The following is a 27,897-nucleotide window of genomic DNA, read 5'->3' as shown; positions in this document are numbered from 1 at the left end:
CACGAATCCCAGGATCAGTTCCTTGCCGGACAAGTGATGGACTTCCGCCCATGGTAGCACGGCCGTGATAGCGGTACAAGAGGGGTGGATGACAGTTCGAAGCAGGGTGTCATCATAGTCTCGGGCGGTGGCAGCTATTCCATTGAGAATTGTCGCCGTCTCAACGTCTGTACGCTCTGGGCGGCCCCAGATAGTGGCTGCATCTGCTGCCGACGGACTCTCCAATACTTTATCAGGTAGTAACGCTGCAATGGCTTTGCGCCGGGGTGAGGCGTCTGAGGAACCTATTGCGCAGCCGATGATGTTCAGGATTGACACCTTTGCAATGTCGACAACTTCCTTAGGTAGCTGCTCGTAGGTAAGCTGGGATAGAAATGTCGCCAACTCGCGCGTCTCGTCCTTCACATTGGCCATGGTGAATGTGTAAACAAGGATGTTGATTTAGCCCAAAGTTCCCTGATTAGAGCCCCAATCGAAGGGTCAAAGTCCAGCCTGCTTTTCATGTCGCCTACCAACCCCGCCGGATGTTGGCGAGTGGGCTGTGGAGAACATTTCACAACTCATCGAAACTGGAGCGGGGGCGTGCCTGGCGAGGTGGGGGCGGGTACTTCTCGTTGATGTGGTGCGAGATGTAGAGAAGTAACGTTAGGCCGCCGAGGCTTTGTTGAAATCGTTGTGAAACCCGAGAATTGATTATAGAAGAGAGGCACTTTCGGTGAGGACTCCTTGTAGAGCTGATAACGCCATTCCTCTGCCAGCCATCAGCATTTGCAACTCTGCGCACCATGCCACACGATCCACCAAAAGTCTACCCAGACATTTACCCTTTCATATCACCAAAGAATTTCAAAGATGCACACAAAGGAAAGCTTGCACTCATCACCGGAGCGGGGGGAGACATTGCACAGCAGATCTCCAAACATTTTGCCATGGCCGGCGCCACTCTCGCGGTGACGGATATTACGCTCGACAAGCTGGAATCAACGGTGGCACTATGCCGAGAACATGGAGCGAAAGTGGTTCCGTTTGCGTGCAACATAAGCAATGAAACTGAGGTGCAAGGACTGATCAAGGATGTAAAGGAACAGCTCGGAGATATTGATATCCTCATCAATGCCGCCGGGGTCTGTACTTCTAGACCCATTCTCCTCGACTCGTTCGCTTCCATCTGGCGAGAGATAGAGATCAATCTCGGAGGAGTAGGTGGTCCCATGATTCTCTGGCACAGTCGAACTGACCTTTTATGCATAGGTGCTTCTGACGATGCTTAACGTCCTTCCCAGCATGAAAGCTCGCGGCAATGGCTGCATCATCAATCTTGCGTCGCGTGCTGGGACTGTGTCTGTGCCATATCTTGCTGGCTACTCGATTTCCAAGGCCAGTGTAATCAAAGCAACCGAGAATATCCAGAAAGATCTCGACGCGGACGGTCTTGGGGACAAGATCCAGCTATACTGCTGTCACCCAGGTGCTGTTTTGACCAGGTTGTCCAATCGTGCGTCACTCCTCCTCGCTTGACATCGTCATTACTGACTATCAGCGACCAGGTCCCATGGATCCAGTGATTGCGGGGGCGTATCCGCATCTGGCAACAAACCGACCAAAGCGGCTCAAAAGCTACCGAACGGCTGTAAATTTGTGCGCGGCAGTTTGTGTTTTTGTAGCGACAGGTAGGGTCAAAGATTCATTAAGGGGCAGATACATCGACTGCGAGCATGACTTGGAGCCATTCGTCAGCCGTGAGGCTGCGAAGGAGATCATAGAGAACGATCTGCAGGTCCTCAAGGTGGACTTCCTGGGGGGGTTGCCGAATGATGGAGGGACATCTGCAGGCGCATTCAGTCTCCAGAGCGACTGAAAGAAGCCAAGTTCCAGAAATTTTGAAGCCGTGGCGGGCAGCCGGCTTAGCGTACTCGATAGTCAGATGTCCAATAGCTGCCAAATGCATACTGTCTCGTAGGATGACCCGTGTCGTGTCGGTAAGCATTAGGGACGCTTGGCACTCTATGCATTACTGGCTCTGTTTGTAACAGTTTGCATGCTTCCCCGAAACCCCACAATCTCCGTAAATCCGGGTTCCGGCTGCCTTTCTCCATCCGTTGCGCAACCAACCCATAACAATCCTTCACAAAACACCTCTTCTGTCTTCGTGTCATCGGTCTTCGACATTCAATAACTCAGCCTCGTTTCGGTGTCTATGTCGTTGCCGGCAAGAGTCGCCTGCATTCGCCTCGATGGCTGCATCCGAGAGTCTGCACCACGCTCAATTTGGGCAACACCCAGCTCGCGAGTTGGCGTCGCCCCTAGAACCGCTCTCCCAGAGGTCTGACCACGATACGCTACGCCTAAGATCCAAATTTCACGGGCGGCCAAGAGCTAGGCGGACGTGTGGAATATGTGGGCAGGAGTTTTCGCGCAGCGAACACTTACAACGCCATGAACAGTCACGTAAGTCAATCGTGCGGTGGCCTCTGTTCGGTTTACCGCTCCAGACCCGGAGCAATCGCTGGCTAATTCGCCCGTCTCTGCCAGACAGGAACGAACGGCTACACGGTTGCCAGCAATGTTCGAGCAAGTTCACACGGAGTGATACGTTGCTGCGCCATGTCCGCAAATTCCACCCAGTTCGGCCACCAGCCGCAGATAACCCTTCTCTATCGTCAGACAGCAACCAGCAGACTTCTAATTGTGCCATCGCCGACTTGTCGACGAGATCTAATCCTGTGGAAGCAGTGGCCAAGTCATCGAACGACAGCAACACAGCCAGCCAAGATCAGATCCCTGTCGATCAGCCGGGAGAGACACAAGAGACACGAGAATCCCACGACGCCGATCCTCTTGACTCACGCCTTGCTTCAGTAGAGTCCACAGCCAGCTCGCATCGTGGAGACATTCAACAGCTTGCGGCTGCTAGCAGAACGCTCGCTCAGAGTGAGAATCAACCCGGTGGGAATATGGACGACATCAACCTTCCAGAGGGACTCCCCGCCTCTGATGAGCCTGGAAATATGGCAACGGGAAATTTCTCACATTCTATCGATCCTTTCTTCGGCGATAGACGTGACTTGTGGCTTTCCGATAACACTGCCGACGAATATTTTCACGTTTCTGAGCTTGATCTCAATATGGCTTTAAGCTCGCCCTTCCAATTTCTAGAAGCACATCATCCAATCCCGCCTCCTCGAACTGTACAACCGTCACCGGGCCCAAAGGCAATGCCGGACGCTGCCACGGCGGCGAGATTGGACGTAGGTGACGCTGCCTCTACCTTTTCGTCCCAGAGCGGAATGGAGAGTATGCTTTCTCCGCCGGCGAGCATGGAGATGGATATCAACGAATTCATGGCTAGCGTGCACTCCTTTGCAGCCTTGACAACAGACGTAAATGATTTTGTACCGCCGTCAAGACACAGAGTCAGTGGTTATCTTACGGCGTACGTCCGCTATTTCGACCCCCACACTCCTTTAATCCATTTTGCAACTTTTCGACCCGCAAGGACTTCTCGTTAGTGACTCTTTTCCTTCCCCAGGGTGGCCGAATATTGACTTATTCTGATAGCTCCATTAACGCTTAGTATCCTATCCATCGGCGCCTTGTACGCGGGCGAACAAGAAACTGCCATGTCTCTGTACAACGTTAGCAGTCAGCTGCTAAATGCGGTACACACTCGAAACCTCCCCTCGCGCTTCGTACCGTACTTATTCGTTCAATAGCACGAAAATAACATTGCCCCCACCGATCTCGACGACTGCGATACTGTCGAACTTGTATGGAGATTGCAGACTCATGTGCTATTGGCTCAATTTGCCGTCTGCCATGGCACAAATGTACTCCATCAGGCCGGTCTTAGCCACCTTTTGAAGGCAGAGTTAGTATGTAATCCATCCTCAGAAAGTTACACCACTTGTTGGGCTCGGCCGGCTAATTGGGAGTGCTAGATGTTCCGATCTGGAATGCGTAGGAACATAAAGCATCATTCCTGGGATGAGTGGATCCAGGTTGAGTCATATCGAAGGTAGCACCTTGCTTCATGGTATATTCTTATATGTTGCTGATGCACTCAGGGCGAGCTTGTGGGTTTTGGTGCTCTGTGCAACTTTCCTCGCAGATGGCCAAGCCACTCCAATCCCTCTTCCGAACTTGGAAGAGTTCCACCTGATTCTCCCAAGTCCCCAGGATGTCTGGGTCGCAAAATCTGAAGAGTCTTGGGACACCAATTTCAAAAAAGCCCAGGAGGCTCCTCTCGCCCAGTTGGAATTTTACCCAGCCCTTTCTATGCTTCTCCAGGGTACGCAGATCACTGCTCCTGTGAGCCCATTTGGCCTGCTGTTGCTAATCAGCGGTCTTGTGATCCACGTTGTCACCCTGGAGCGCACCACCACCATGCGCTTGCCTGATCTTGATGCAGATGTCGATCAAGCACCGTGGGTCGAAAATATGGAAAAGTCCCTTCAGGCATGCGAGAGAACATGGAAAAGTCACCCAAAGAGTGCTACAAATCCGCTCTACTTCAACGAAGATCCGCTTATGTCCGACTGCATTCCATTGCTGATGATAGCCTATTACCACACTTATGCTTTTCGAAGGCTCAAGCTTCTCAAGGCAAGTCTTTGCGAGACATTGGGGAACCAGTTGCCTTTCATGCAAGCCCAACTATCATCAACTCAACGACAATTCATAAATCCGTCGCCCCCAGTGGCAGATCTCTCATCAGACAAAGCTCTTCATGATATGTTGATGCCACGAACGGAGACGCAGTGGAGCACTCTTTGCCGTGCTGCCAAATTTGCTGCTGCGCACCTGTTGCTTAGGGCCAAAGCGGGTTTCAAGCATATTGCCCGTGTAGGCCCTCTGGAGATGGGCTTCCACTACGTGGTTGCTGGTTTTGAAGGAGGTATGCCACATCCTGTACACTCTGCTAGCTTGTCTAACCTTTAAAGCTATCTTACTTGCGTTCTGGATGTCCGCAGCCATCAAGCAGCAACGATCTGATCCAGATACACTATTTTTACGGTCGGCTGTTCGTGAGATCATGGAGGAGATGGACGATCCGACCTATCAAAGGGCGGACTTCGCGGCTGCGCCGCTTGGCGCACTGCGCTCAATGATGGAGAGTGGATGGGTTTGGGGCTGTAAGCTCCCCACTGTTTCCAACTCCTTCACTGTCCTATGGCTGACATGATGTCCTAAGTCGCCAGTACAAGAGCTGAGCAGCTGCATAAGATGGAAATTAGACTCCAGCAATCTCCAAGCCGGCGGAACGACAGGTCAGAAGAGTTGGGTTGATCGAGAACAGGAGTAATGTTGAAGTGGTTACGCTTATTGGCAGAATTTTGACTACCGAATTCACACTCACCGGTCGCCACGACTTTCTTCTTCCACCGTTCACACGGTCACCAAGTTGTCGATCCCTTGTATTGGAACCTCATAAGCCGACATGTCAGAATATACTCACGAGGTCACTCGGGACGCAGCTTGCGCCGGCGCTCTACAACCGCCGCCTCTTCAAAATCCGCCATCCAGTCTGGCGGTAAAGCTAGGCCCCAGACCCGCCTCCTCGCAGCCCTCTGATTAGCAGGGTCTTTAAGGGCTTCGTACAACGCCTCATCTTTTTCTCTCATGTCTGGGGTTGCATGGGCGATATGTTGCGTCATACCATGCTTTTCAGCCACTTCGTCAACATCCCAGATTCCGTTTGGATCCAATCCGTAACCCCCTTGTTGTGCGATGCGTTTGAACTCAATGGACTGTCGATTGGTCTGTTCCCACCATGAATTTCGCCGCAGCTCACTCCATCTGTCAAGTAACGATTCTGGTGCACCTCTTCGTATTACAGCAGTCAATGCTCTCGCCATCGGACCTGCGTCCAAGATGCCGGTGGTCAGACCTAAGCCGCCGATTGGGTTGTTCAGATGCGCAGCGTCTCCGACAAGCAGTACGCGACCTTTGCGGAAAGTGGCAGCGCAACGTTGATGAGGCCGGTATGTGTTTACCTGTTCCACATGGTAGTCTGTTCCCGGGCCGGGAAGGATGTACTTGTAATGCTCCGGAAGCTCTGCTCGCACCTGAGCCTCTGTCTGTCCTGGCCTCGTCCCGTAGGCTACGCGCCAAAGTCCGTCGTTACTGATCTTTCCGACAATGGCCCAATGTACCGGGTCAATAATGAAGTTGCGGTTGGTGTACTGGTACTTTTCAAAAGGGTAATAAACATTGGTCGCCACGAACTCCTCTTTTGGCCATGTGAACCCCTCAAACGTGATGTCGGCCGCTGCTCGGACGGTACTGCGCCCTCCATCGGCGCCTACGAGCCAGCTTGCGACGATTTTGAGCATCTTCTCGCTTGATTTGGATGTAGTTTGTTGGAGTGTCACGACCACGTCCTTCGCGTTGGTTTCTGCGACCACGTCGACCACTCGATGTCCAAAGTGAATGGTTGCGGCTGGTTCTGTCTCCAAATGTGAAAGTAAGATCCTGGTCACCACAGACTGCGCACAGTTCAGACCGGTCAGAAATGGCTCGTCGCCTTCTTTAGTTGCAATTGTGGCTATGTGCTCCTTTTCGACGCCTAGGCCGGCCCGCCACCAAGAGATGACCGCATTCTTAACACTGTGTTCCAGCACTTCATCGTACACACCGGCTTCAACCATCTCCGATAGTGCACAGGGCTGGAAAGCCATTGCACGAGGCGAGCTGTCGATATCGGCATTGGCCTCGACCAGAGTGACCTCGATCCCACTGCGGGCCAATATCAACGCAGTAAAGGCGCCGACAGGCCCCGCGCCGGCAATGAGGACCTGTGTTCGCAAAGGAATCTGAGGACTAATGTTTGACTCCATTTGGCAGAGTCTGTTCGAGGAGAAAGGGCTGGCTCCTGCAGTCTCTTCGAACTAGCGCTGCCGAGTTCCAGGCTCTTATGGGAAACAAGGACAAGTGATGCACACTCATATCACCGAAACTCAAATACAGGTTCCAGATGTGTTACTGAATTAAAAGGGGTCACTAAACAAGGGTGGTTGTGTGCAACGAGACGATCACAAAATTCATTACCTGGATGCAACAATGCAGGCGGGGCCCCCGCACGGCCATTTAGAAAGGATCTTGTCCGCTTGACTGGTTGGAAACAAACCAACAGAAACCCCGGCAGACAGCTGAGGAAGCCGAAAGCCTCGACACCATCCGCTCCACGCTTTATACCATGATTGGTCGAAACTTTGACAGGTTAATATGTGTCTCGGAGGGACCTGTCAGTTAGAGAGAAGGAAAGGATTCCCGCCAGGTATCGAAATGAAAGACATTTGGGGCCAATACATAGCTCTCTGTGAAGGATAACACAAAGAATGCGAGGACATGCTCGGTGGACATGTCCAGATTACTCATAGGCTATCTTGTAGACGGCCTATGAAGTCTAGTTGGCAGGCACTCTCGCATTAGGCAATCAGGGTCTGCTACGTACGGTCTTTTTCTCTTTTCAGAGACGGCTATAGTAAACAATTCGACGTGCTTCCGCGCAACAAAAAGCGCCATCACAGCATTTTCCCCCTCTCCTACAGTCCTCCGTAGCACCAAGTGTCCCACGCACAGACAGCTGATCAGGTGTGTCGACTTTGATCCTCCCAATCCAGTGCCTGCCGATCACATGCAGAAACTAAAGGAATCTAAGTCTTCTTCCCATCATCTGGACCTCGCGAGAGTCTAGCCTCTGGACGGCTGACCCAAGGTCCAGAGTTCAGGGCAGACCACAAAGAGTGTCTAGTTTTCCAACTGTAAAACTACCCACACCGTAGCAGCATTTACGGAGGCATACTTCCGTGGCGGGTATGAGAGAAATGGGTATTAAATACCCATCAAAGTCATCCTGTTTTGGCAACTAATTTCCCCACATCCGATTCCAGGTCCACAACCGGGGTAACAGGATACTGGCACTAGCGTCGCCACGAGACGTGAACCAAGAATTCCCTCGCAGTCTATTATTCCAAACATATGAAGAAGCGTTGCCCGTCATTTTGCGATTTAGGTCGTCTTCGTCTGCCGATCACATCACACGTGTGCCTCTGGTTTTGGGTGACCAATTCACAGTAAACTTTTCGTTGCATAACACAAGTTATACCCAGTGCACTCCAAAATGGGATGCGGCATCCTCGAGCCCAGGAGTGGCATGAAGCATGTACCAGGAACCAATCTTCTCGATACCCACGACGTTGCCTGGGCAGACCAGTCAACGCACTTGAAAAGGGGCACTGGGAAAAATTCCCATATCCTTCTCGTGCCACAGCCATCTAACAACCCCAATGACCCGCTGAATTGGCCGCTGTGGCAGCGGGACCTTATTCTCCTACTGTACTGCTATGCCACTGTATTGTGCATTGGAGGGTTAGGCCGTCCGCTCTTGCGAAAGACATGTGCTAACGGGGATGCAGAATCGGCCCAATCCTCTCCTCGATGGCCCTCATCCTGATCCAGGACCTCGGGATCAGCTTCACCCAGGTTTCCCTGCTTACCGGCTACAGCCTTTGCGCAACTGGCGCGGTCGGCATATTCATCTCCTCGCTGGCTCGCAAGTATGGTAAACGGCCCTGCCTTTTGTTTTCCACGACATGTGCCCTTGCCGGTACCCTCTGGGGCGGTGCCGCCAACTCCTACGGGTCACTACTTGGTGCCCGTGTGGTTCAAGGTCTTGGTGTTGCTATGTTCGAAAGTGTCATGTTCTCTGTCGTAGGCGACCTTTACTACGTCCACGAGCGAGGCTCTCGCATGTCCATTTACGTAACTGCGAACTCAGGCATCGCGAACCTGCCGGCCATGCTTGCTGGGCAAATCACCACCGACCTGGGCTGGCGCTGGGTTTTCTGGCTTCTGGCTATTTTCCTCGGCACCGCATGGGTTGGGGTCGTGTTCTTCGGCTGGGAGACAGCCTACAACCGCAATGTGATCTACGAAATTGACACCTCTTCCCAAGAGGTATGTCGGTTGAACCTCTTCAATCATGTCCACAACCTCTCACTGATCCTCTGAGCAGAACATCGAAGTAATTGAGGAGGTTAAGGCACATAGCGCACACCTCGAAGCCAACCGAACACAGGCCGGCAGCACTGAGGAGACGGCAAATCTCGAGATTACTGCTACACCTTCAATTGCCGACACGTTCGAGCGAGACTCTTTGCTCAAGCGCATGATACCCGTGACAGGAACATTCAATGAAGAGTCGATCTTGAAAATGGTCATCCGACCGTTCTTCATCCTCCTCAATCCGGCCGTTCTTTGGTCCGTCATTTCAATTGCTTTCCCGACATTGTGGCTGGTGGGGTTTAGTTTTGTCGTTGCTCAAATCTTCAGCGCCCCGCCTTATCTACTCAACACGGAGGAACTCGGCTACTTATCAGCTGGACCGGTTGTAGGAGGCACCCTTGGGTGTCTTGTGGCTGGCTGGATCGCTGACCCTATCGCCAAGTACATCAGCCGCCAGAACAAGGGTATTTACGAGCCAGAATTCCGTCTAACGCTCATGATCCCCTCGACCATCCTATCAGTCCTCGGATACTTTTTGTTTGGTGGCATGATTGAGGAAGGTAAGCCTGCCGCCGGAATGGCCGCTATTTGGGCTTTGGTCCTTGCGGCCCTTCAGTTCCTGGCGGTCGCTATCGGTAACTACATGGTCGACGCATACCGAAAAATCAGTGTCGAGGTCTTTATTATTTCTATGGTCGTTAAGAACTTTTTGTTTTTTGGGTTCTCCTGTAAGCATGAAGTCCAATATTACACCCTCTGCTGAAGACAAGTCCAACAACACACACTGACAATATGGCTCAACAGTCTTCCTCAATGACTGGGTGGCCGCCTGGGGCCCCAGAAAATTCTTCAACGCCATCGGCGGTATCCAGCTCGCCTTATATTTGACCGTCATTCCGATGTACATGTTTGGAAAACGTTTGAGGGCTTGGTGGCATGCTCACGATGTACTGAGTAAGATCTGAGTGGTGTCAATGTAGCGAGATAACTAGAAACATACATGTGCTCTGAAGGAGACTATCGATCAGCTATAGGACCTTTGAGACGAAACTACTACTGGCTTGTATCGTGGTAGCTAGGCCTTTCTCTCTCTGGAGACTTGTCAGTAGCCAGCAAAAAAAGAATGCATCTATTTGCTACACGCCGCTTCGATAAAGGTGCCACAGCACGTGGATTGCCTCACGTGTGAGAAGTCCACGATGGGGGATGTGTCAATGGAAGCACCGGATACAGAGCATCTCCACGTGCAAGAGCGGCGATGATCGATCCTGGAACGTCTTGGCATGATCATGGACGCAGTTGACTACAAAGAGACATCTGGAAACAAGTGTAGCTATATTCTGCGTTGAGATTCCTGCAAAAATAAACCGATGCTACCCTGCTGCCCTGCTGCAACAATGGTCGAGCATATCGTTCCGAGATTCTAGTCGGAGAATTTGGTTGCATTCTCAATCGGCCTTCGGACCATATGCCTAGCTTCTTTCACATGTTTATTCCTGGACATGCCTTGGTAACTAAGGACCCGTAAAAGCACATCACAACCACCTCTCCTAGAGGTCACGTTATCGCAGACAGCCTTGCTACCCGAGGCTATGCCAAAATCTGGCTTCATGTTGCTGACGGCTCTTCTTGCCAGCGCTCGAGCGACCAAGGTCTATAGAGACTCGATATTTGCATTGCGGATCTCTTGACTTTCGATAGGAAATGATATTTCATCAATTTCCCCAGCTTCCCTGGTTTTGGCGCCGTGTTGCTAAACACTAGATTAGCGAGAACGGTTGACCCTCAATCTAGCCCACATAGCGGCCAAGCTGCTGGGGATCGCCGAGTGAGTGTATTTCTGATGGAGTGGCGGTTTGAGGGGGTAATCAATGTGTTGCGGGTGGGGGAAGGAAATTACCATTTTAGGCAAGGTGGGCAATCAGCTGTGAACATACACTATACTCATACGGAAATCAGGGCACAGAGCCTGCCTGGCCAAACGGCAACTCTTATTACTGGAACTACCGAGTCCTCGTCCGGGACTAAAAGCTTCCGCATGGGCGGTCCTCAACACAGGTTCATTCCCCAGTTTCCAGGTGCAAACGGGCCTTCACGTAGCCTGAAGTCCTCACAAGACAAGAACGGATACTCAAAGTTTTGATCACACAGACAGCAGAACACAATCTAGCTGCGGCCCAAGATGGCAACAAAAACTTCCAGTCTCATTCCCCCGGCGGATGAAATCTCCATTGAACACGCGCAGGTCGTTATCGTCGGCGCTGGCCCGGTGGGATTGTTCTTAGCATTGAAATTGGCAAAAGCAGGAGTGGACGTTCTCGTGCTGGAGGCAGAGGCCCAGGTATCCCAGAGTCCTCGCGCAACGACGTATGCTCTCCCACTGACCCAGACGCTTATTTCACGCACTAAAAACCCCTAGCTACATGCCCATTGTGCTTAACGAGCTGGAGAAGATCGGGATCTATGGTGATATTCTTGGCGCAGGATATAAAAACACCGAAGGAATCACCTTCCGCAAATGCCACGCGAAAGGTGGTGATGTCCTGGCACGAATGAAGATGTCCCAAGTGCCGAAGGGCGCTGTCAAGTATGACTTTGCCGGCATCCACCTCGGCCAGCATGATTTTACCGAAATCATTTTGTCACACTGCACAAAAGAACCAAAATTCCGAATCCGCTGGGGTCATCGTTACGTGGGCTCGCGGCAGGGGTCAGAACCGGATCCTGTCGAGGTCATTTGTGTTGGTCCCATTGGCGAGAAATTCTTCAGTTGCGATTATCTTGTCGGTGCAGACGGCGCCAGTAGTGCCGTGAGACGCTCCTTGTGCATTCCCTTTGAGGGCTTCACTTGGCCGGACTTTCGCTTTGTGGCGTCCAATGTCAAGTACGACTTTGATAATTACGGCTTCACCACGGCCAATATGGTCGTGGACGAGGAGGACTGGGCCGTCATCGCACGGACGGGACCCGAAACTGACCCATGGCGTGTTGCATTTGGTGTGAGGACCGACATCCCAGAGTCTGAGATTTTGAAGCAGCTTCCGGAGAAGTTCGAGAGGCTATTCCCCGGACCAAGACCCTTAAAGTACGAGCTGGTCAGCGCGAACCCGTATTGGGCGCATCAGCGAGTGGCTGCGACCCTAAAAGTTGGTAAAATCCTGCTTTGTGGTGACGCCGGACACGTAAGTTAGCAACTTCCCAGATGATACTTGACCAGAGCAGGTATAACGAACTGGCTGTTTCTTATAGTCGAACAACCCTATCGGCGGCCTGGGCCTGACTACGGGGCTCCTTGATGCGGCAGCTCTGGGGAACTGTTTCATCCGGGTCTTCCAAAATCATGAGCAGGCTGACCCTTTGCTGGAACGATACGCCCGGGTCCGAAGAGATACGTGGATCCGATTTACTAATGTCCAGTCGATCGACTTCAAGCTCAGAGTCCATTCATTTCACCCTGACGTGGAGGCAGCAAGGAATGGCTTGTTCAACGCATTAAATAATGACCCGTCCATGCATTTGAAGATGGCTATGGTGATGAATGAAACCACGGAGGATGAGTTTGTGCTGCCAGAGTTGAGCGGCACTGCCTCCGGCGGAGGCACAAGTGTAACGAAATCGCTACCCTAAATACCCTAAGCTGGTCAGTCCAACACTGGGTTGGCACTGACTAGACGACTTGAGCGATATTCATTCTCTTTTGTCCTTCGTCAACCGCCTCCGAGAGTTCTTTTCCCAACCACTGAGATCGCGTGTTGTATAGCCCACTTTCCAATTCAATAGCATTATTTCCAGCCACCCAGAGTGTGCGACCGTTCAACTCGGGTCTCACTGCTGGGATAATCAGAGCCCTTGCCACGCCTTCGGGGCTGTTTGCCGGAAGGGTGCCCCATAAGTCTCTGATCCAGTCAGGAAGCATGGGGGTTACTGAATAGGAGGGGGAAAAGATTAGAGGGGAACCTGTAACACGAGATAAAGGAGCTTAGGGACTCAGACTTTGGACATACCGGTCATCCACGGCGCAATCATGTTTACACTAATCCCCTTGTCCAGCAATCTGGATCTCAAACCGCGCATCAGCCCCAAGACACCAGCCTTTGCGGCACAGTAAATGTAGAGAGGCGGCGTGTCGAGAAGACTGAAACGACAAGGAGAATCAATACCAGGCTGTTGTGGAATTTCACCCTCGCATCGAGCAAACAGACAACTGACCTCGCGGCAGACCCTGTAAGCACCAGCTGATACTGTCTGTCTCCCCCTTGCTTCGTGAAGAAATGGACTGCAGCCTTTGTGGTGAACAGAATGCCACCGAGATTGACGTCGAGGTTCCTCAGGGTCGGCGCTTTCAACCTGCCCTCGTCGTCGAACTCTTCGTCGAATAGTGTGTCAAAGGCATTGATTCCGGCATTGGCATAGACCGAGTCAATCGATCCGAAGGTCTCGGAGACGGTTTCAAAGGCCGCAAGAACAGATTGCCAACTAGATACGTCTGTGAATATGAACAGCGCCCGTCTTATGGATGACCAGGTTAAAATTCTGTCCATTCTGACTTGCAGTACTAGTATGTTTGTTTCGTGGCAGAACTTACTCGGCGAGTTCGGCTGCGAGCAGTTTGCCTGCTTCTTTGTCCACATCTAGGATGCCGACATTCGCACCGGCGGCTGGACCAGTCTTGTCAGCATTTGGTTCTAACTTGAAGACCATGCTACTGCCGTGCTCACAGTGTGCGAGGACGGCAAGAGCACGTCCAATGCCAGAAGCACCTCCTGTGATGAGGACGGTCCGACCTCTAAGCGTGGCCAGCTCTGTGTCGGAGATTGGTTGTAATGTCGACATGTTGGACAATAAGTGCTATATGACATACGTTTGCCTTGACCACTTAACCTTGACAAACCTCTGCTTCGTTCCGACTGTGACGCTTTCTAGGAGCGGCCTTCGCCTCAAGCTGGATGTGAAACATTGCAAGTTCCCGATTTTCTTTGCAGGGACGGACCAAATAGTGCTGCCCCGGGAGCATCTTTGAGCCCACTATCCCGTTTGGAAATGTGTGTGTATGCCCATGAGCGAGTTGCAACTCCCGCCCCTGTGACACTGAGTGCAAAATTGCGGATCCATTTTACCCCTTGTTGATGCGGCGGTGATGTGGGGTAGCTGCATTTTCGCGCACCTTGTCCTGTCGCAAGAGGTGTGCCTGAGATAGGACGGCTTGCTAGGCGTCGTGCGAAACCGGGAGTACAATTATCTAGTGGAAATGTCGTAAGCGAGGAGCACCATGCAGACCAATATTAAAAACAGAACTTATGCCAGGTCTTCCCGATGCGGCAACCTGGTGGTGCGTTTCGTGGAGTGTGCATTATAGGGCCGTACTTCGTGAACAGAGATCAGAGCCAACCACTCCGATGTCTCCTCAATTACAGCCAGGCGTTTATGTAGCCACGCTGACCTTTTTTGATCCTCAGTCTCATGGTCTTGACACCCCGACCCTGAAAAAGCACATAGCGCGCCTGGCAGCCGCGGGAGTGACTGGAATCATTGCGCTAGGCTCAAACGGAGAGGCGCCGCACTTGAGCGTCGAGGAGAGAAAACAGGTGATCCGGGCGACGAAGGAAGCCTTGACAGCAGCTGGTCAAAAAGACGCGCCAGTGGTCGTGGGAGCGTCTGGTCAATCAGTCAGAGAGACCGTCGCACTATGCAAAGACGCGGCAGAAGCGGGCGGGTCTCATGTCCTCATCCTTCCACCGAGCTACTTCAAAGCGGCCATGACCGAGGACGTGATATATAACTTTTACATGGCCGTTGCCGCGGAGTCGCCGTTGCCAATCGTTCTCTACAGTTTCCCGGCCGTTACTGCTGGAATAGAGATGAGCTCGGATTTATTGATCCGCATCTCCCAAGGCCATCCTCACATCGTCGGTACCAAGTTCACCTGTGCTGATACGGGGAAGCTGGCACGTGTTGCTCGTGCCATGAGCGCAATGACCGCAACTCAGCCACATAAAACCTACTGGGCCGTCGCTGGATTGGCAGATTTCATTCTCCAAGCCTTGGTGGTAGGGGGTTCAGGGGTAATAGCTGGGGGAGGCAACATCCTCCCGAAGACTTGCTGCAAGGTGTACAATCTCTTCAACGAAGGTCGGCTAGACGAGGCCATGAAGTTACAAGCTCTGCTGGCAGAAGGTGACTGGCCACATACTGCTGCTGGGATAGGGGCCACCAAGAACGTGTTGGAAAGGTTCTTTGGTTACGGAGGCCTTCCACGGCCGCCCCTCGAGGGTCCTTCGACCGCAGCAAGCGAATCTCTTAGCACGCGCATGCAAGAGATAATAGATTTTGAGATGAGTCTGTGACTGCGATTTGGCAACGGATGAGTCTGGGTTATTTTGATAGATAAAGCTCATATAGCGCAATACAATGTGTGACTGCAGGAAATAGAAGGACCTGGCGGGCCTTGCTGGGCTGAAAAGCTGGGCACCGTTTGACACTCGACAAAGCCGGCTCGACGGCTCTCCTCTTCTAACACGCTCTTGTCAACCCATTCTTCAGATGCATGTCGCAGCTCGAAGCTAGACGGGGAGATTATTGCTTTAGAGGTTACAATGCCGAGACATCGCGTTTGGTTGAGCGCCTGCAGAAGACCTTCAGTCGTATTCACCCTGCATACACTGCTGTGTAAAGGAGGAGGAGGGGCAAAAGCGAAGTCAAGAAGGGTAGAATAGAAAGGAAAAGGGCCACGATGGCTTGAAAATAAACCTCAAAAGTCTTGTAACTCAGTTAAAGCTCAAGATACAACGGCATTCGCTCACCCTCTGGGACCAAAAACTGTATATGGCAATCAAGTTTTTCGTTCTCGAGTAATCCAGGTGAGCTTTACCTATCCGACCCACTAGTTATAGCAACACCACGTGAGGGTCCAGTGCTCTAGTTGCCGACAATCTTGTAGATGTCCCTCTGGAATTGGGCGAATAGCCTCTGCGTTGGAGGATCTGCCGGGGGAAAGATTTGGTCTGCGAACACGCCGCAGACGCCTCTCGCCCGGTCAATCCACTGAGAATACATCAGTCCGTCATCCTTCGACCCGCTTCGGAAGGGGAGTGTTCTTTGTTGTCCAGACTTACCCAGTACGAGTTTGGCATACCGGCCCAGTACATCATACCCCCGTCCGCCCGGCCTGGCACACCGTCCACGGCCACCGCCCCCCCAAGAGCATGATTCCACTTCACCGACGTGCCGAAACTTGGCGCGAGAAAGGCCGCTTCTTCGGGGGTATCCATGATTGCCTGCATGTATTTCGGGTCTGGCAATTGCGGACGGAACAATTCATCCACCGTCTCCGACTTCAGCAGCTTCCCATCGTCCAGTAACAGCGAAGTGAGAATTTTAATGTAGTCCTTGGCGCAGCTGTGCAGACCGGCACCGCCAAAGTCTTCCGCCGCTTCATCGTCCTTCCAGAGGAAACCGGGAGGCGGCGTCGAGGAAAGGGTCCCGTCTGGACCAGTACTGGTGCGGAACACAGGGCCAACCAACTTCTCCCAGACGGCGGGATTTCGACTCGGGCGAAACGTGGTCAACGCCATGCCCAAGGGCTCGAAGATGTTTTTGCGCATGTACTCTTCCAGCGTGGACCCGGCGTTGACCCGCTCCACCATCTTGCCCACCCAGTCGATGGCCGGGCTGTAATCCCATCCTTCCCCGGGCTCATACAGTAAAGGCAAGCTCTCGTAGTCGTCCACGATGGACTTCTTTGTCCCAAGACCTCTTGCCGGTGGTGGCCACTGACCGATAGAGACCAGGTACTTGGTCATGCGTGGACTGAGGCCCGGATACGCCATGCCTGCCGAATGCGTGAGGAGCTGGCGCAGCGTGATAGGCTTTGTGGCGTCGCGAAGAATCGGGTTGCCGCGGGTGTCATAGCCCTCAAGGACTCGTCGGGCGGTGAGTTCAGGTAGGACCTGGGTGACGGGTTCGTCGAGAGACAGGAGACCACGCTCGACGCATTGCATGCAGGCCACAGCCGTGGCGATCTGGACGATCAGTCTATGGAGCAAGACGAGAGAAGGATGTTTTCGCTTTTCTTCTTCGTTGCGTTTGACAGAGTATTTGGGGATTGATTTTCGACTTTGTGCTTTATTGCTTACCTTTGAACATGAAGCCAACCACATGGTAGTGTCCAGCCTCATAGGCTTTCGCTCTCCTTTTGTGTCATCGATTGATGCTGTTCCGAATGATTTGGCATATCTCAAAACGCCTGAATAATTCTCATGATCAGAGAGAGAGAGAGAGAGAGAGAGAGAGAGAGAGAAACTAATTGAGGCAATTCCCCTCTAGATAATTTCCAAAGGGGCAGAAATGAATACAGCAAGCTGTTTTCATCAGTGAGCATTCATACCTCTCTTATCCACTGCAATGACTGCCACTCCCGCCACGACATCATCATTGACCGCTTGTGTGATATTTGCTTCGAACTGTGTTCCCATCTTCTTATTATCGAGGTGAACGAAAATGAAGCAGGAACTCAATGCATGGCTCAAGAATATGTCCGTTTTTAAACTACCCCACACACTCTGGTTTGGTGAGATGGTTGGAGAAATCGGGTATCTCCCACAACGAAACCACCTGAGGCTAAGGGGCACATATACGTAGGTGGGAGAGAACAACAAGTTAAACATATAGCAATTATTTTATGGAGAAATCACGGCTGGCTGTCTTAACAGGTCTCTGTTATAACACGTCTCCGCGCTATGTATGGATATTGAGGAACCCTCCACCACTTTCTGCTTTGTTTATCTAGAAAGGGGTGGGTTGGGTGTATGCACACACTCCGTTTTATTCATACACCCCACGTTTCTTGTTAACACTACTGAATGCCCATGCTTCAAAGTGGCCGTCAAGGGTCGTAGTCAAACTGTGATGTCCCCCAAATAGGGTCGAAATTCACAAATCGATTCCTCTTGCTCGGATCTCGGACGATGATCTCGTCAATCAGCTGGAAGTCTTCGTGAGATAATTCCGGGACTGTTTTGTTTGCTATTAGTGGCGGTGGCTTGAGAAATGAGACACGCACTGACGGACCATTGAAGTTCGACTGTATGCGGCTGGGAGTCGAGGACTTTGGAATCGCGACCGTGCCCCGTTGGACTGGAAGCCGCCCTTTCAGTCACAGCAACACCACCTACAGAGCTAAATGAAGGGAGGTTTAATTTACTTACGAGCCCACGCAATCAGAACCTGAGCAGGATCGACCCCGTTCTTTTCAGCGACCGCCACGACGTCCTCGTCATCCATCAACCGCGCTTTGATCTCGTGCATACCTCCTGGCTGCGTTCCCAGCGGAGAGTAGGCCACGAATACGATGCCGTTGCGCTTGCAGAAGTCGAGCATCTCGTTCTGGGGAAACCAAGGGTGTGCCTCGACCTGATTACACGCAGGCTTGATTCGGGCGAAGGACAAGAGCCTCTCGAGCTGCGGGATGCTGAAGTTTGAGACACCGATTGCTCGTGTTTTGCCGGCGTCGACGAGTTGCTCCATTGCTCGCCATGTCGGTTCATGGTTTTCGGTGAGTTCGTGGTCGACAATCGGCTGAAAGAACGAGCGATCAGAATGAATTCAAAAGTGCCACCGCGGGTGAAGGGGATCAGATAGAGCTAGCTCTCAATGTTCTAGAACTCTCACCTTTCCGTCCTCCCCCTTTAATTCATAGTATTCCTCTGTGCGCTTGAAAGCCAGCGGCCAATGCATGAGGTAGAGATCAACTGTGTCATCGTATCAGTATCCCCCCCGCAAACACTCTTTCATCCATTTTCAGTCTTGCCATAATCGAGCTTCATCCGACTCAAACTGTCCTCTAGGCTCTTCACCACATCCTCCGGCTGATGCCATTGTTGCCAGCTGGTGCGCGCTCATTATTGACTATTCAGGGGGATATCTTGGAGGGTTTCAAGAACTCAGACTGACAATTTCGTGCACACCACGAGCTCTTCTCGCTTGATGTCGCTGGCTCGGATCCCCTCTCCCACCTCCTCCTCACAGCCGTACAACGCCGCCGTGTCGATATGTCGATATCCCGCCTGAATTCCTGCCTTGACGGCGGTGCTGCAGCGGCCAGTTCCAAGTGGGCCAGGCTCAAAGGTTCCCAGTCCTAACGCCGGGATTTCAACTCCCCCAGCGGAAGTGAGGATTCTGGAATTGAGACTAGCTTCCAGGTTTCGTGCGGAAGAGACGAACATCCTTATCACAGAGCCGGCCGGCGTTTGATATCACTTGATCTAGCAAGACAGATCATGCAACATGGCTGGCTATCTTGTATTGATTTTTTTGTTTCCCCATCGAATGTCTGGAACAGCTACTCTAACGAACCCCACATATCGTCACCACATACGCCACCTCCATTGCAGCCTCGCCCTGACAGAACACCCAACACATACGAGGGCATCTACAGAGGGCACAATGTCCGTAGCCCAGCTGCTGGGGCACCGAGTGAGGTGTTCTATGCCCTCCTAGGCCTGTCAGACCAGCCCCGCGAGCCCCCGAAGTTTGCAAGATGGTCTCGAACCAATTCCACACACACATCTGCTGACTCTACGTAGATTTCGTGCCCTGGACTTTCCACGACCTTGAGCTCCGCGCCTGGAATGTGGCTTGCTGCGTACTGGGACTCCTCCATCGGCACCGCCGCACTTCTTGTTGGCGCCAGAATAGAAACCGGACAACGAATCTGGGGTAAGAACGGCCGGGTGTTCAACTGTTCCAGGAACACCGCATACCCTGCCAAACCCTCTGCCGCGCTTTTCCCCACTTCGTTAAGCCACCATTCATGGTACGCCTGATCCTGTCGTGGTGAGGTTCCGGCTTGCCCGGATAGCGCGACTGCCCAGGCCCGCGAGCCCAGGCTGACCATGGCTTCCGGCCAGCTCGGTTGACCCATGGCCAGGAAACGGCACTTGTCCTCAGGCAAGTGTGTAGGAGACGAGAAAGTGATCAGGGACGCGATCCGGTCCGGATGGAGGGCGGCCATCGCATGCCCAACCTGCCCGGAAGTCGACTCCCCGAGGAAATGGACCTTGTCGATGCCCAACTTGTCCAGGAAATCCACAATCTCGGCACAGATCGTCTCGATATTCCACGCGTAGTCATTCTCGTATTTGCCCGACGCCCCCTCGGACCACGGCGAGAGACGCTTAGGGAAAGACGACTCCCCGTGACCGCGCAAGTCACGGCGGATGACTATGTAGTCCCGAGCGAGGGCAGGAATCCAGTGGTACCAAAATCTGGCACTCCGACCAAACCCGGGCTGGATCAGAAGGACCTGTTTCTCCGCCCGGGGTTTCCAGGGGTCAATGAAGGAATCGACGAAGTAGTGGTCCCTCTGGCCATTCGAGAGCGTCACGAAATACCCTTCTTGCTCGAAAAAGGCACCGTGAATAGCCATGGCCGAGGTATTGGTGTTGCTTTTTCCAACTGAAGTGTACAGGAACCTGTGGTACCGGGGAAGAGCTCAATACCCAGTCAAGCTGGCCTCAGAACCGCCTTTTGAAATCCCGGAAAGTGGAGTCTGGCCGGATCAGAACCTTGCTGGTGACCAACTTGATTTCGAAGCAGAAACACTCCTCTCGAATGTTGTGACAAATACTCTGTCTCTACGAGCGCGCTTCATCAGAAAAAGGACAACTCCCAGCCGCCGAGCCCGCATACTGATTCAGATGCGATGTGGGGAAATGGGAATTTACAGTTCAGGCCTTGGCTGAAGGCCTATTGAGGCTTGACTCCTTTGAGCCCTGGCTCCTCAGGGTGTGGGATAACGCCGAAGCAAATATGACATGCTATTGTGCACACCAAGCTTTGACCATTTAGGGTCTGGGCCAATAGAGCGCGGCAGCTGTCTCTATAGTTCTGGAGCAAATAGGGACCCCGGGTTGTGTCCACTGCACCGGGCAGTCCACAATACATATGTGCGCACGTTCTTTAAAAGCCAGGCCATTTCCTCTGTCATTGTGGGACAACTCTTGATTCTACATCACCGGAACACTCATCATCCTCATCTTCGTCTTCATCTTCACTCTAGTTAGTCACCATGGGTCTAGGAATCCTCGAGCCAAACACCCTCAACCACGTACCGGGAACGGTCCTCCTGGACCAGCAGGCAGCACACTCAGAACAGCAGACCGGGCGACTGAAGCATGCCCGTGGCAAAGATACGCATATCATTTTAGCGCCACAGCCTTCAGAAGATCCCAACGACCCGCTGAACTGGTCCTTTTTGAAGAAACACCTGGTTCTGTTCGTTATCTTCTTCGGCACCATTATCCACGGCGTCGTTCCCGTAAGTTGAGAATCCCGAGCCTGCCCCCTGGTGAACGCTCGTCTTCTGTCCGGTATATCCTGACCCGATACTATCGCTAGTCGCCCCTCCTTAACGCCGGTATCGTGGTCATCTCGATAGATCTTAACAAGACCGTCACCGATATTGCTAAACTTTCCGGCTACCTGATGCTTGCCACCGGTGCCACTGGTCCATTTGTCTCTGCACTCGGTCGTAAATTTGGGAAACGGCCTCTCTATGTCCTGTCGTCAGTCATTGGCACGGTCGGCATTATTATCTGTGAGACCGCGTCGACATACAGCACGCTCCTCGCGGGTCGGATTCTACAGGGTATCGCCGTCACGGCATACGAGTCCCTCGCCATCGCGTCGATTGGGGATCTATTCTTCGTGCACGAGCGAGGCTCCCGCGTCGCCATAGTTATGTTCCTCCTTACGTCGATTTCAAACGGGGTCTCCATCATCGCGGGCGTGATCACCGCCAACCTAGGCTGGAGTTATAACTTCCACATCTGCATTCCCTTTGCCGTGGTTCAGCTGATTCTGGTCACCTTCTTTTGTCCCGAGACCATGTACCGGCGTTCGCACATCTACGAGATCGACACCGCAGGGTCCGATGAGGATCTTGAGAAACTCGCGAACGTCGAGTCCAGGGCTGCAAGGCACATTGAGAATCACAATGGCGGTGGCGACGCGGCCGATATCTCAACAGCTACTGCGATGGATCTCGAGAAGACGACTACTCAGTCGACTACCTCAGGACTCATCCCCGCAAAGAAATCCTTCATCCAGGAACTCTCCCTCTACAACGGCGTTTTCGTCGAGGACTCGGTCGTCAAAATGGTCGTGGCGTCCGTCGCGATCCTTCTCAACATCGGCGCATGCTACCAAGTCCTTATGACTGGCCAGATCGTCGCCTGGTACGTCGCCATCGCAATCACATCGGGCGTCATCTTCGCGTCGCCTCCTTACCTCCTCAGCGCCGCCGGTGTCGGGTACATGTCTGCGGGCCCGTTGATCGGTGGCTTCCTAGCTACCGTGGTGGCTTTCTTCGTCTCCGAACCGCTCGTCCGCACCCTGACACGTCGGAACAAGGGCGTCTACGAGCCCGAGTTCTGTCTCTTGCCGGTCCTGCTCTGCGCACTTCCCGTGGTTGGCGGCCTTGTCGCATGGGGCTTCGCAGTGAAGAACTTCGCCAGCGTCTACGTCGTGTGCTTCATCTGGGGCTTGATTCTGTTTGGCATTACGCTTGTTGCGACCTTCGCCACCCAATGGGCCCTTGATGCGTACCGACAGAACAGCACAGAGGTGTTCGTCATGAACATGGTCTTCAAAAACTTCTTCTACTACGGGTCAGTGACTGCATTCCCCATCTCCCTCCCTGTTACCTCTTCATCTGTTTCTTTCTCCGACCCAGCGACGACAACCATTGACAAACACATCGATACAGATTAACAAACTACGTGATTGATTGGTACCTGAGTCGTGGCGCGGTCCAATTGACCGGCGTCATGGCGGGAATCACAGGGGCGTTCTCACTGTTTGCGATTCCGCTGTACGTGTACGGCAAGAAGTATCGCTATTTCTGGCACCATCACAATGCGTTGAAATGGCTGCATCTGGAGACAGACCATGCAGGTGCCGAGTGAATTGAGAAAAGCAGTTCAGTCTTTGGGACTGAAATAATGGTCTGTGGGAATTTGGGTTATTGAGCCTTCGAGAACCCACGATCGTCAGGAGGATTCTGTGGTTTGTTTTCTCGGATTGGACCTCCAGCCCAACCGTCCCTTCTCTCAACCTGCAGGCAGATGGGCCTGTCTATTTGATCTTTCGTGCGAAAATTGACGAGACAAAAGCCACTTTTTGAATTTGAGAACGCAGCAACGCAGTTCCGAAGCATTCCTTCCTTTTAGTAGCCCGGCGTACTGCTTCTGTAACTTCCGCGGTGGTTGTAGGACAAACAATTTCCGAGGGTATCTAATCTGGGACTTGAGCATCAAAGTAACGTGTTCTGAAGGTGTCGTAGCCCTCCTCTCCGCGTTTGACGCAGATGGACATCTTCGACTATTGGGATAGAAACAACTCACAGCAGTTCACGGGATGAAAACACTGGTCCGTAGGAGCACAACAGCGACGTCGAAGCATGTGGCGAGCACGTAACTATTGTGTACCCCAGCATTTGCATAGCGGGAGCCTCATCAGCCTTGAAGGTGGTGCAGTGTGGAGGCGGACTACCCCCTCTCTGCTCGAAAGCGCCCCGCTCGGAACACCCCACGAGTCTGGAGGACCAAAATATGGGAATGGGCATCGAGGAAACGCTTCATGTCTGTGAGACTTGCAGAACCACTTCCCTAGCTATGGCCGCTACTATCAATGGCGAGGGTGAAAGCTCTCGAAAGTCATTGTCGGTCTTGGTCGTTGGTGCCACAGGACATGGAGGCTCCTATCTCTCCCTGGAGCTCGTCAACAGGGGCCACTTTGTCACGGGCATGGCGAGGCGGCCTGAGAAACTCGGAACTCATCCCCTGTACACTCCTAAGGTATTCGATGTGGTCAACTCTCCATTTTTGGAATTGATCGAGGAGTTTAGCCGAGGGTATGATGTGATTGTCAAGTAAGATCCATCTGAAATTGTGTTTAATACCACTGAGGTCGCACGTTGATGAGCGAAACAGCATGTTTAGCCCCCATTCCGAAGGCCAGGCAGCGTTGACATATAGTACGTCTTGGACATCATGGGTTTCAATCGTGCAGATGGGCACATTTAATTGACATAGGAGCAGTGCCGTATATCGAGACCACCCGCAAGATCTTCCGGGCAGCTAAGATCGCTCGACCGCAGTATTTTATCAACGTTGGAGGAGCAGGCAGTCTTGAGCTGCCAAAGATCGAACCTCATCTCTGCGCAGCTGACTCGGGGCATTTCTGGAGAGCGGTGCGAACATATTACCCAAAACCTCTCCGAATGAAGATCTCCCAGGCTAACTAGATCATGGTATACAGTTCCGCCAGGCGTTTGCTGATTCTGAAGCCCAGATCCAATACATGGAGGAGCGATTAGGACTGTTGGGGTCTGGGCTGCGCAAGCTACGAACCACTCGCCTGAGAGTGAGAGACGGAACAGCGACGGAGGAAGATGTCGCGTTCATCAAAGAGTATCTGCAGAACGCTTTTGATGGAGACTACAGCCAAACCTTCGTCAAGGCGGGGAGAGTGACGTGGTTGTTCTTCGACGGCGACACATCTTGGAATTGGTCGTTTGTGTCGCCCCCAGCGCTCTACCGGCCATGCCGTGGTGGTGAGGACTACCACGTCGTAGAAGGCTTTATACCATTGAGAGAGATGCCTGATCTCCGATTTTATTCGGGGTGGTACAAAGACGATCCTAAGGACATTGAGGGCAGGCTCCAGGGGATCTCGACGGTTGATTTCGTCCGAGCAGTAGCCGACGACGCGGAGTCGAAGTTTGGGCTGCAGAAGCATTGGACTGCGTGGGCCGAGTTGGAAGACGATACGCCTTTTCCAAGCTACGTGACATTCGACAGGGGTGTCAAGACGCGGGAAGAATATGCCATAGCCGTCTAACTGGAAGACGGGAATCAAGAGCGTCCCTGCAAAGAATTCCGTGGGCGCGCTAACAGCATCACTTGCCGGTGCGTGAAGATGCCACAGGAGCAGGTCCACTGAGCCCTGTAGAGACGGTCACAAGTGTGTCGAAGCCCCGCCGGATGTATGATTATTATGTATTTTCGATGTGGGGAAGCGGAGCATTGCTTCGGCGAAGTCTCGTAGTTGTCCTGGCGGGGTTGTTCCAGGGAACGTGAATTGATTAATTTAATTGAACTCGATAGTGTTCGGCAATTGGGACAACTGGTGTATATGCCATAACATAGTCATTGAGACCATTGAGCGTCTCGGCCATCATGGAAAGAAACAATCATGTGGACAAAAGACCCATCAGGATTGCTTCGATTTCTGCCTACTCAGGAGATCGACTTGACGCTCTTGCCACAGTCATGACCGGTCCGATCGAAGTCGACGCCGTCGTGGGAGATTACTTGGCAGAGATGAATCTGTCATGGCGCAAGGCAGAGATGGAGCACGGCATCACGAGTGGAGAAGATCCTATCTTCGTCAAGACCTTGCAGACCGCGTCGAAACAGCTGGGCGAGAGGCTCAGGGCTGGGACCTTCCCGAAGCTGGTTGTGAATGCCGGTGCCCTCAACCCGCGTCAATTGGCACTTAACGTTCAGAAATTCTTCGTTTCCGAGTTTGGAGACGCTGGAAAAGCACTAAGGATAGCCTACATCACTGGCGACAACGTCCTGAGCATTGTTAGCGACCGCGAAACCCAGAAAACGATCAACAACCTGAACACATCGGAAACCCTGAATGTGTGGCCGTTTGAACCGGTAATTGCCAACGCATATATAGGCCAGTTTGGCTTCGTGGAGGCGTTGAAGGGCGGAGCGGATATCGTTCTCGCTGGCAGGACAACCGACGCTGGTGCCGTCCAAGCCCTCACGACGTGGTATTACGATTGGTGCGAACAGGATTACGACAATCATGCCCATGGCCTTATTGCAGGCCATATAATTGAGTGTGGCAACTATGTGGTATGTGCGGGATAATGTCAAATTCCTTCTCGAGTTCTCTGGCGCTGATGTCGTTACTCTAGACCGGGGGGAACTTCTGCGGCTTCAAAGTCATAGAGCCGTATCATTCACTGGCCTATCCGATCGCCGAGATATATAATGACGGCCACTGCATCATTACCAAACAGCCCGGCCAGAACGGGTTGGTGAACATTGACACTGTCCGAAGTCAGCTGGTGTACGAAATCCAAGGGCGATATTACTATAACCCGGATGTGGTTGCAGACCTTTCAGCGCTGAAGGTGAAGCAAGAAGGGCCTGACCGCGTGCATGTCAGCGGCTTCAAGGGCCTTCCTCCTCCAAAGACCTTAAAGGTCGCCATTCAAGCGTATGCCGGTTTCCAGGCTGAAATGATCATTTGGGCCATGGGGCTGGACATCGAAGAGAAGGCCAAGTCGGTGGAGGAACAGGTGCGAAGGGAGTTTGTCGCAGATTCGGGAAAGATGCAATTCAGCAAGCTCGAGGTCCAGCTCATCGGCAATGGCGCGCCTGACCCAAAGTCCTCTAATGCTTCTACTGCCGTTATCCGTGTGTTCGTCCAAGCTAAGGAGAAGGAGCAACTGTCCACAGCAAACTTTCAGTACAAAATCATCCAGAATCTCGGAGCATCCTTCCCAGGCTTTACGCCGAGCCTGGAGTATTTACGCACCGCTCAGCCTCGTCCATACCTAGCGTATTTTCCGGCTTTGATCGACCGGTCCAAAGTCGAGATGGAGGTACACTGGCTTGACTCGGAGGACGTGAAAATAGTGCACCATTTTACCGGAACGCTAAGTGACCCGTCCTCAGTCGCGCAGGAGAATTACGAGCCGCAAAACTCTGTGGACCTGAAGACGTTCGGGCCCACGATCAAGGTACCGCTGGGACACCAGGTCTTTGCGCGCTCAGGAGACAAAGGCGCAAACATCAATGTTGGTCTGTTTCCTCAGGGAGATTCGCAGGAAGAATGGGACTGGCTACGATCTACACTGACGACCAAGAAGCTTCTTGAATTGCTGGGCGACGATGCCCCGACCGTGTCGAAGGTGGAAAGAGTAGAGTTTCCCAACATCAAGAGCGTCCATTTCGTTCTCTTCGGCATGCTAGGGGGTGGTGTGACGGACACGTCAAGACCTGACAGCCTTGGAAAGGTAAGGGAGGGTCCCTCCAAGTCCCGATCCATGTCCTTCAACTGCTCTTTGGAGCAATATGGCTGACACGTTGATCGTCAAAAATAGGGACTAGCAGAGTTTTTACGAGCAAGGATCGTTGACTACCCTGAAAAGCTATATCGAGGCTTCGAGAACAGGATCTAATAGATAGGCTGGATGAGGCTCAGCTGCGAGATCAACCTACGTCCAAGCTGGTTGTGAGATTCCACTAAGTTATGCTCTCTCCGTAGTATCAACGGGAGCATTGCGATGACATGAAGTTGCAAACAAATGTAAACGCCATCTCCGAAAACGGGTGAGAGATACACATGTGGGTTAGGGAGATATATCATCATGTGGAACTGACCGACGGCGTTCGATAAAGTCATGGAGCTGTTTTAACGTGTGGCGGTGTCGAGACTATAGCTATTAGTCTGACTATCTTCAACCTAGGAAACTTGACTATAAGTCATGACTGTAGTGAATGACTGGTCAAGCTATTGGAAACATATTCAACCGTTTACAGACTAGCGTGTTTATTAGCACACCCTCACTATACTATATTAGAAAGGTACATAAGAGCTAAGCGAGTTGTGCCGCCAGCGGAAAAACATTACCCCAGCCAATGAATGATTGATATTCCTCCCAATTCCTTGACTAGTCATGACTATAGTCAAATTTGACTAGTATAGTCATGACCATAGGACTCTCGACATGGCTGATGCTTTACGGTCATCAGGAAGGAAAATTGAATTTGCCGTTGTGCTCGTCAACCTTGGTGGGCTGTGTCATCG

General features: G+C 52.4%; 5 protein-coding genes across 5 annotated transcripts; 3 read left to right on the top strand and 2 right to left on the bottom strand.

Annotated features, from left to right (window-relative positions):
* Nucleotides 1-785: 785 nt before the first annotated feature.
* PV07_00930 (uncharacterized protein) lies at nt 786-5,302 on the top strand (the record flags this gene model as incomplete). Its single annotated transcript, XM_016387422.1, has 10 exons — nt 786-1,199; nt 1,252-1,495; nt 1,548-1,670; nt 2,734-3,504; nt 3,559-3,659; nt 3,714-3,872; nt 3,939-4,015; nt 4,065-4,894; nt 4,941-5,132; nt 5,199-5,302. 10 exons carry the CDS (start codon nt 786-788, stop codon nt 5,300-5,302), a joined length of 3,015 nt encoding a protein of 1,004 aa, XP_016254350.1.
* Nucleotides 5,303-17,887: 12,585 nt separating this feature from the next.
* On the bottom strand, nt 17,888-18,528 carry PV07_00929 (uncharacterized protein; the record flags this gene model as incomplete). The annotated part of the gene is made up of 3 exons (XM_016387421.1): nt 17,888-18,015; nt 18,073-18,138; nt 18,210-18,528. 3 exons carry the CDS (start codon nt 18,526-18,528, stop codon nt 17,888-17,890), a joined length of 513 nt encoding a protein of 170 aa, XP_016254349.1.
* Nucleotides 18,529-19,486: 958 nt separating this feature from the next.
* Nucleotides 19,487-20,428, bottom strand: PV07_00928 (uncharacterized protein; the record flags this gene model as incomplete). The annotated part of the gene is made up of 1 exon (XM_016387420.1): nt 19,487-20,428. The coding sequence occupies one exon, from the start codon at nt 20,426-20,428 to the stop codon at nt 19,487-19,489; it is 942 nt and encodes a 313-aa protein (XP_016254348.1).
* Nucleotides 20,429-23,675: 3,247 nt separating this feature from the next.
* On the top strand, nt 23,676-24,903 carry PV07_00927 (uncharacterized protein; the record flags this gene model as incomplete). The annotated part of the gene is made up of 4 exons (XM_016387419.1): nt 23,676-23,932; nt 23,994-24,037; nt 24,102-24,253; nt 24,322-24,903. The coding sequence occupies 4 exons, from the start codon at nt 23,676-23,678 to the stop codon at nt 24,901-24,903; spliced, it is 1,035 nt and encodes a 344-aa protein (XP_016254347.1).
* Nucleotides 24,904-25,241: 338 nt separating this feature from the next.
* PV07_00926 (uncharacterized protein) lies at nt 25,242-27,169 on the top strand (the record flags this gene model as incomplete). Its single annotated transcript, XM_016387418.1, has 2 exons — nt 25,242-25,934; nt 25,997-27,169. 2 exons carry the CDS (start codon nt 25,242-25,244, stop codon nt 27,167-27,169), a joined length of 1,866 nt encoding a protein of 621 aa, XP_016254346.1.
* Between the last annotated feature and the right edge of the window lie 728 nt (nt 27,170-27,897).

The sequence above is a fragment of the Cladophialophora immunda genome, assembly GCF_000835495.1.
Source record: "Cladophialophora immunda strain CBS 83496 unplaced genomic scaffold supercont1.1, whole genome shotgun sequence".
Lineage (NCBI taxonomy): Eukaryota > Fungi > Ascomycota > Eurotiomycetes > Chaetothyriales > Herpotrichiellaceae > Cladophialophora > Cladophialophora immunda.
Note: the sequence above shows the minus strand (reverse complement) of the source record. Positions and strands in the feature narration are given on the sequence as shown.